The sequence below is a fragment of the Otolemur garnettii genome, unplaced genomic scaffold (genome assembly GCF_000181295.1).
Source record: "Otolemur garnettii isolate 467f Iridium unplaced genomic scaffold, OtoGar3 scaffold00017, whole genome shotgun sequence".
NCBI classification, from domain to species: Eukaryota; Metazoa; Chordata; class Mammalia; order Primates; family Galagidae; genus Otolemur; species Otolemur garnettii.
The window spans coordinates 11,205,537-11,214,963 of NW_003852412.1; the positions used below are offsets into that span (position 1 = coordinate 11,205,537).

Below are 9,427 nucleotides of genomic sequence, written 5' to 3' on the forward strand. Positions count from 1 at the left end.
TAATGCTGGGCCACGCTGAAGATTTGTGGCTGAGAGCTGGACCCTCGTCATCACCACGTACTTGTCAATGAGACAAGGTAACCCATGGTAACTGAGCTCGGAGCAGTAGGGGCAGACAGCCTCCGCTCCCCAGTGCTCTATAAAAGAGACCCGGCAAAGGGACCCTACCAGCTTCTGGCCCTCAGCCTGAGCCAAGGTGTGGAAAGAGAAGCCCACGACCTCCGGAGCAGAGCATACCAGCTGCAAGGCCAGCATGTCACCTAACTTCAAACTTCAGTGTCACTTCATTCTGATCTTCCTGGTGGCGCTCAGAGGGGAGACCCGGTACCTAGAGGTGAGCCATGCCTGCGTGGACCCATCCTAGCTGCGTTGCGTGAGTGCTCAGCCTTGGGCGGCAGGCAGGCTGCCTCTGTTCTCAGCCTTTGGGGGGTTGCTTTTTCTTCCCTCTCCGTCGGGTGCTCTCTTTCCTCCCTGGTTTACCCTAGACCCCTTCCTCCCAGCACCTGAGCATCCCTTCCTCGCTCCCTCCCTGTGGCCGCTGGGGGATAGATGCCCGGGACTGCCCGAGAGGGTGAAGACCTTCTCGTCTTCTCCGGACTCGGGGAGACCTTGACCACTTCTCTTTAATTCGCGTGCTCAACAGCAAGGAGGGTGCCTCGTTCCCGGTTCCTTTTCTTTCCCACCCCTTGAACTTTTCTGGGCTGACCCATTTTTCTTGCTAGCTGAGGGAGGCGGCGGACTACGACCCTTTCCCGCTCTTCAGCGCCCACCTGAAGCGGGAGCTGGCCGGGGAGCAGCCGTACCGCCGCGCGCTGCGTGAGTCGGGGCTGCGGGGCGGGCATGCGAGGCGCCGGGTGTGCGGGGAGGCGGCGGGGAGGCGCCCAGGGCCGGAAGGAGCGAGTGTGGCGTCCCTCGGGGCGCGGGAATCCGGCGCGCAGAGGCGGGAGTCGGGAGTCGGGGAGCCCGCGCTGGGGAGCCCCGGCACCGGGCGAGCGCAGGGGGCGAGCGCAGGGGGCCCGCCCGAGGCCGGCGACGGGGGCTGCGGCCCGGGACACCCGGCCCGGTGCCCTCCCCCAGGGTGCCTGGACATGCTGAGCCTGCAGGGCCAGTTCACCTTCACCGCCGACCGGCCGCAGCTGCACTGCGCCGCCTTCTTCATTGGCGAGCCCGAGGAGTTCATCACCATCCACTACGACCTGGTCTCCATCGACTGTCAGGGCGGGGACTTCCTGAAGGTGAGGCGACCCCGCCTCGCGCAGCCCAGCGGGGCAGGGGAGGAAGGGGCCGGGGCGCTGCGCCCAGCGCGGGGCTGCCGGGCGCGGGGAGTGGGTGGCGATTCCTCTTGGGACGCTCGGCTGGTGCCGGAGTCCGAGAGGCGCGCCCGGGAACTCCCACGCTCTCCGCAAGCCCTGGACCTCGGCCCACGTCCCGCAGGGCTGGTGCCTCCGGACACTGCAGTGGTTTTAACTCCCTTCTGTGCGCTTTCGAGGCACTGGTAACTTGTAAAGACTTAACTCGCAGCACGAAGTGTTGTATGATGCAATCCCGGGCAGGCGAAATCAGAGAAAAACTAGCTCCAGAGCGCGAGTCTTCGCACCATCGAGTCTAGGTTAGAGGGTCCGCCCCCCGCGCGAGTCTGAGAGCTGAGCCCGCCTCGCTGCTGCTGGTCCCTCTCTTCGCGGAGCTGTTCCCAGCATACAGGGGTTATGTTCAATGCCTGGGCGACCCAATTTTAGAGCAAGAGGGCAGTGACTGCTGCGAAGGATGCTGAAGGGGGATCTAACTTGAGGCAGATGGGAGGTGAGAGCAAGCCCCCCAAATTAGCAGCATCCCCACTTCAATCGGTCTCTCTAACAGGTCAGCTTAGAATGGCTGATGGAGTTCTACTCTGCAATTAAAAATAATCATGATTTAAACCTCCAAAAGTAGAATTATTTTGGAACCTGTCAAACGTGTTGGAAATAATGGGTTGTTGGCAATTTTGCTCAGGGGGACTAGACTGGACTCATTATGATTTGGGAAGTAAAGCCAATAGATTCTGATCCTTTATCCAACTGCAAAGTTTAACAATCGAAGGGAGAAAGTCCCACGTGGCATAACAGCCCGCGTGTTGAAGCAGTTCTTGATATTTTAAAGTAATATCTGATGACTTTTAAAAAAATGGGCGTATGTAACCATTGGCAGGTAAAGTTTCTGCTCTGTTTTTTTTCTTTTGCTACTTATTTTTGAGATATTTTGTTCACATTTCAATGGCCACAGGAAAGAGAGCAGTTGAATGGAACCCAAATTACATTTCTGTAGAATTCAGTGTACATTGCTATAGTTTCACTGACCGATATGGTTGAAATGATGTAATAAATATAAGAAAGTTGATTTACATTGAAAGCTTTCAGGCTTGTAAAGAAAAAAAGCATTAATTAATTAATTAATAATATTGCTCATTAACAACCTTCAAAGTTAAAATATATGCAAATGAAAAACAAGAAGGCCAGAGTGTAGGCTGCCTGTTCCTCACGTGTGACTGAAGGCCCATTGCTGGGTAACTTCCCCTCCTCTCAACACACTCCTGACTTCGGTTGATAGAAATGATAGCATCTATGTCTATATATTTTTTAAAGGTATTTGATGGTTGGATCCTCAAGGGGGAGAAGTTCCCCAGTTCCCAGGATCATCCTCTCCCCACGACTGAGCGGTACATAGATTTCTGCCAGAGTGGCCTTAGCAGAAGGAGTATCAGAGCCTCCCAGAATGTGGCCATGATCTTCTTCCGGATCCATGAACCTGGAAATGGATTCACATTAACTATAAAGACAGATCCCAACCTCTTTCGTAAGTGGGTTCACTGTCTTCTCCGTTAAAAGGCAGAACTTGGGGATCAAACCTACTTTTCAAAGGTAATATAATTGCAGGAACTTTTAAGTAAGTTAAACCGAGGAATGATTTGAATGGAAATGTTGTTTTAATTAGAAATGACCTAATGGGTATTTTTTTATTAAGTATGATAAAAATCAAATCACAGATTGTAATTTATTTCCCAGGCTAGAGAGTATGCTAATTTATGACCAGTATAATTCTGTTTTGTTTTTTTTCCCCCAAAGTCTTATTCTGGTCTCCCAAGGTACTACAATGCATTCAGTGACAAACTTTAACCTCCCAAGTCATTCTACTGATCCCAGATAAGCTTGAGGGATCAGATATGAAGTTACAGTTGTAGAGATATTTAGGCAAAGGCTGAAAGGCTACAAATAGGGATTATGGTAGATAGATGTCATGCCCTGAGTGGAGGGTTGGACCAGAGCACCTCAATGCTGCCTTCAGATTCTCAGCCCACCACTCTAATGCAGTTCCTTTCTGTTAGACATTTACATAGCTTATGCTGTAACATTGAATAGCTTGGGACAGCCTAAAGGACATTATCTTAATCAAAATGAGCTTATTCATCTATTTATTGTTTTTTCCCCTATTAAGGGAAAATAATCTTTAAAAAAAATAGAAGTAAGCATATTACTCATTTTAAATTGCATGCAACAGTAGTAATATTAACTCTTCATGTAGTTGAAGGATAGGGGGTAATCTGCCATAGAATAATGTACTACTGATCTTATGATTTCTATTAAAAAGAAAGAATTTCTGAAAGAAACCCCTATCAAAGAGGCCATTTCTAAGGACTGGAGCAGAATAATTCTAGAGACAAAGTAAAATATTTTTCCTATGTTTTGTTTGGATAGAAATGAGAAACTTTCCAGAATTATCAAGGAATTTCAGTTCTTTTAGAAATTAAATGTCATTTTAAAATCTAATAAGGAAGCAAGAGATGGTTCTAATCAACTAGAAGCATTTGTCTTATAATCAGCAAAAGAGTACAAATTCTGATGCTTTTACTTTCATATCCAGAAGAATAAATATATTGTAAATCTAGATATGAGATACAAAACAAAAAGTTTTATATTAAAAGTAAATTAAATATTAAATTAAATATTACAAATTTACCACTTATAACCCTAGCACTCTGGTAGGCCGAGGAAGGTGGATTGCTTGAGCTCACAAGTTCAAGACCAGCCTGAGCAAAAGTGAGATCCTATCTCTACTAAAAATAGAAAAACTGAGGCAAGAGGATTGCTTGAGCCCAAGAGCTGGAGGTTGCTGTGAGCTATGCCATGGCACTCTACCCAGGACAACAGCTTGAGACTCTGTCTCAAAAGAAAAAAAAAATTACCATTTAGTCAACTTGTCATGTAACACCCAGCAAATATTTGTCAGCCTGATGTCTTTTTTTTTTTCTTAGCCTATTTCATCACTATTAGAAAATACTTAGGCTCGGCGCCTGTGGCTCAAGCGGCTAAGGCGCCAGCCACATACACCTAAGGTGGCAGGTTCGAATCCCCAGCCCGGGCCCACCAAACAACAATGATGGCTGCAACCAAAAAATAGCCAGGCGTTGTGGCGGGCGCCTGTAGTCCCAGCTACTTGGGAGGCTGAGGCAGGAGACTCGCTTGAGCCCAGGAGTTGGAGGTTGCTGTGAGCGTGATGCCATAGCACTCTACCCAGGGGGATAGCTTGAGGCTCTGTCTCAAAAAAAAAAAAAAGAAAATACTTAAAATAGACTTGGCACCTGTAGCTCAGTGGCTAGGGTGCCAGTCACATACACTGGAGCTGGACAGGTTTGAACCCAGTCCAGGCCTGCCAAACAACAATGGCAACTGCAACCAAAAAATAGCCAGGCGTTGTGGTGGGCGCCTGTAGTCCCAGCTACTTGGGAGGCTGAGGTAAAAGAATTGCTTAAGCCAGTGGTTCTCAACCTTCCTAATGCTGTGACCGTTTAATACAGTTCCTGTGGGTCATGACCCATAGGTTGAGAACCACTGGCTTAAGCCAAGGGTTTGAGATTGTGTTGAGCTGTGATGCTACGGCTCTCTATCAAGGATGACATAGTGAGACTCTGACTCAAAAAAAAAAAAAAAAACAAAGAAAATACTTAAAATAAAATTATTTATTTACCTTATTATTTAAAAAATAATATGGCTCCAAATTCTATGAATGAAGGCTTCAGACAGACAAGACTTAAGGGTAGGCCTCACCTATAAGCATCAATTCTTTCCGACTCTTAACTTCCACCTGGACCTTGGTTAACTGAAGTGTTCCTAGAACTACTACCAGTTAGTATTTTTTTGTTCAGTTATTGATCTATGTCTAGTGATTGTTATAAACAAGGCACCCCCTGAGATCAAGATCAGAAGACCCTTGCGGCCCAGGGCCTCCTGACATTGTTTCAAAATTGCCTTTGTGATACATATGCTCTCTTCCCAGGCAGAAGGCCCTAGACATGAACAGGAGGGTAGAATAAAGCTACAATAAATTTCTATAAAAATCCAGCAGCCCAAGTAATGTGAATGTGACTTTTTTTCCTGCAAAGCCTGCAATGCCATCTCTCAAACCCCAAATGGGAGGTTCACCTTGGTGGTTCCACATCAGCATCGCAACTGCAGCTTCTCCATCATCTATCCTGCAGTGATCAAAATATCTGATCTCACCCTGGGACACTTAAACGGCCTTCAGCTGAAGGTGAGTTGCTTTCTTGCTGCCCCATCATTCCGCAAGGCCCCCGCTTTGGCAGAGCAGAAGCAGTCAGTCACGCAGCCGAACCCAGACATGAGCAAATTGGAGCAGTAGGTCCCTCTGACTCCGACTCCTCACGTGCTCGCCCTAGCTGCTGGCACGAAGTCCTTTTTCTATTTTAGTATGCTGCCTGTCACAGGCTCAGGTGCCTGTTCTAGCAACTTGAACACTCTTCTCATGATGTAGGAAATGTTTTCAACTGGTTAAGTTGTGGTCTATAATTACAATTGAACTCTCTTGTACTTGCCTCTTTTACAAAAATTCTTTCCCAGCAGAACCTAGTATGAGTCATCTACACAGCTGTTTTTCTGATTATTGAAATTTTCTTTTGACATGAAGGAAGTATCTCATTGACAGAACTGTGTTACGAAGGAATGCTAAGTCTAGCATAAAATACAAAATTGGATTTTTATATCACCATATACAGTAAAGCATTGAAGAGTGTTTTGCATGGCAGTACATTTTGCCCCTACTAGCTTGGAACCCTATCAACCTGTCTTCAAATGAGCTTCTGTATGGACCTTAGAATTAATGTTGATCGTGACCATATCTCCCTGTAGGGAACTTCTTCCTTCTGAGTCATCCTCATTTCCTTGGCTCATATGCCTAGGTTAAGATAACTCATGTATTTGTTGCTATCAAAGGCAGTCATAGTTCCTAATCAGACAGATTGTAGTGAAAACCAAATAAATAGAACCAGGACTGAGAAAAGGAGTATATCCAACTTCATAAACCCCTTAATTCATGGACCAATACCTATCTTTTTTAAGGGGACCTTAGTGGAAGAATAACATCTTGATAAGGACACCTTTGGTTATCTTTGGAACAATCTTCTTGGCTTAATATTGCTTGCATGTCATTCTTGCTATAAAATATAGAAGATGGGAGGTGTGATCACAGACTGGGAGACCTGCACTTTATTTATATATTATTTTTTTGAGACAGAGTCTCACTCTGCTGCCCTGGGTGGAGTGCTATGGTGTTATACCTCACAGCAACCCCAAACTCTTCAGCTTGAGCAATCCTCTTGCCTCAGCCTCCCAAGTAGCTGGGACTATAGGCATGTGCTATCATGTCTGGCTGGTTTTTCTATTTTTAGCAGAGACAGAGTCTTGCTCTTGCTCAGGGCTAGTCTTGAACTCTTGAGCTCGAGAAATCCACCTGCCTCGGCCTCCCGGAGTGCTAGGATTACAGGTGTGAGCCACAGAGCCTGGACTGCACTTTAGTTATTAGGGCTATGATATATATCCTATATATTCTTGATATATCCCTCTGAACAATTTAGAGCCTCCAGTGTGTGGGTATCTATTCCTTTAGAAAGTATTTTCAGGGTGTTTACCATGGGCAAGGCACTATTCTAGATGCTGGAAATTAGCAATGACCGAGACAAGTCTTGTTCACAGGGAAAGCATGTTCTAGTGGGATAAGACAGGCAAAGTTGCCATGCATTTCAAATAATGGTAAGCGCTGTACAGAAAAGGGCATCAGAGTGGCATGAAGGACAGTGCCTGGGAGCAAGAGGGTGGAGGAAGGAGCAGGAGGCTGCTTGAAATATGATGGCCAGGAAAAAAATATTTGAGAAGCGAGACCTGAGCGATAGATCAGAAGGAGCCAACAGCCATGGGAAGAACAGAGAGCAGAGGGAATAGCAGTGCAGAGGCTCAGAGGTAGGAATGGGCTTCCTGGGCTCCAAGAACCGAAAGAAGGCAAGATGGGGAGGAGTGGCGTGAGACAACATGGGGGAGATGGGCAGGACCAGAGTGTGGAGAGCCCCGCAGATCATTTTAAGGAGTTAGAGTTTATTGTTCTAAGCATGAGAGGAAACTACTGGAGGGGTTCAGGCAGAAAAGTGACATGCTCTGATTTACACTGGCTAGTATGTCAGTAGGGGCCATACTACCCTTTTCATGCCCCAGTGAGATGTTTCATTAATTATTATTAATGTGCCTATCAAGATTATTTTTTTAAGGATGGGCATGGTGGCTCACACCTATAATCCCAGCACTATGGGTGGCCAATGTAGGAGGATTGCCTGAGCTCAAGAGTTTGAGAGCAGCCTGAGCAAGAGCAAGACCCCATCTCTAAAAATAGCCGGGTGTTGTGGTAGGTGCCTATAGTCCCAGATACTTGGGAGGCTGAGGCAAGAGAATCACTTGAGCCCCAGAATTTGAGGTTGCTGTGAGCTGTGCCACCACAACACTCTACCCTGGGTGATGAAGTGAGACTCTGTCTCCAAAAAAAAAGATTATTTTCTTCGATAAAACATTCCAGATTTTTTATATATTGGAAGGTGAGTAACACCAAAAAGGAAAGAATCGAATTGCACACATCAAATAGATGTTTGGATCTTACATTGGTACAAGGAATCTAGGTACTCCTTTGGTCCACTGTTGTAGACAGTGGCAGGAGATAATGGTGGCTTAGGACATCAACAAAGAAATCGAGGGGACCACAGTTGAGGGATTTCAGAAAGGGTCCCTACATGATCAGTTTCTGACCCTGTTGGTAAAAGAAGCAGAGAGGTTTGCAAAGAGGAGAGGAGAGTTTGCAGGGGAAAGGCGCACCCAACTGCCTTGCTTCATTGTTTTGTTCTCCTCTTTGAGTTTCTACTTCTTCCCACCTTCTCTGTTTCCCATTTCTCCCTCCTGAGTCTGCCTTTTGCCCTTCAAGACCATCTACTAAAATTTGGAACCCACAGAACCAAATGAATAGTTAGTCTTTTTTTTTTTAATTTGAGACAGTCTCACTGTGTCACCCTCAGTAGAGTACTGTACTATCATAGTTCACAGCAACCTCAAACTCTTGGGCTCAAGCAATTCTCTTGCCTCAGCCTCTCAAGTAGCTGGGACTACAGGTGCCCACCACAATGCCTGGCTATTTTTTTTGTTGCGGTTGTCACTGTTGGTTAGCTGGCCCGGCTGGGTTCAAACCCGCCAACTTTGGTGCATATGGCTGGCGCCGTAAGCACTGTGCTACGGGTGATGAGCTGAATGTTTAGTCTTTTTTTTTTTTCTTTGTAGAGATAGAGTCTCACTTTGTCACCCTTGGTAGAGTGCTGTGGCGTCACACAGTTCACAACAACCTCCGACTCCTGGGCTTAGGAGATTCTCTTGCTTTAGCCTCCCAAGCAGCTGGGACCACAAACACCCGCCACAATGCCTGGTCATTTTTTTGTACCACCACGCTCAGTATATGGGGCTGGTGCCCTACTCACTGAGCCACAGGCGCCGCCCCAATGTTTAGTCTTAAGAGAAGTTTCCCCCTGGGCATCTTCTACTCCAGGAAAGGCAATTAAGAGTTTTTTCCTCTACCCCTAAATGGCTAATGCAATGCTTAATACAAGAACATGAAGCCCTCTACACAGTGGGGCTAATTAAACCTGTGTTTCATTAGATGATGAAATTATGTGTAAAGCATGTAAGCATGGAACCCAGCACACAGTAGGTAAGCCTTTTAAAAATACATATCCCCACCGGCTTCCCTTCATTAGCCAAACAATTGCCATTATAATTATAGTTTATTGTATTTCAATGTCCTTCTAAATGTCGCAGTGTGTGTGCTTATGTAGGTGTGTGTTTTAAGTTTTCTATTTTAGATCTTGGTTCCCATCATAGTCAGGGATTCCAGCATAGTCAGGTCTCTATCTGGTTTACTACTGAGCGCCTTGGCACATTCTACTAGTTCTCTTAATGAGCATGCCCCATAGAGACGAGGATTATGGGCAAAACGGACTACATAAATTGTGAGGACAATGAAAGATGAAAATGTCGGCTCGGCGCCTATAGCTCAACCGGCTAAGGCGCCAGCCACG

The 9,427-nt window shown here is 46.3% G+C and overlaps 1 protein-coding gene across 1 annotated transcript in view; it reads left to right on the top strand.

The window, feature by feature from the left end:
- Positions 1-222: 222 nt before the first annotated feature.
- CRHBP (corticotropin releasing hormone binding protein) overlaps positions 223-9,427 on the top strand; it is a 13,264-nt gene continuing 4,059 nt past the window's right edge. Inside the window, exons 1-5 of the mRNA XM_003785928.2 lie at positions 223-334; positions 723-816; positions 1,078-1,235; positions 2,619-2,829; positions 5,414-5,562. Of these exons, the coding sequence (XP_003785976.1) occupies positions 254-334; positions 723-816; positions 1,078-1,235; positions 2,619-2,829; positions 5,414-5,562 (693 nt within the window). The 5' untranslated portion in view covers positions 223-253. The remainder of the gene's footprint in view (positions 335-722; positions 817-1,077; positions 1,236-2,618; positions 2,830-5,413; positions 5,563-9,427) is intronic.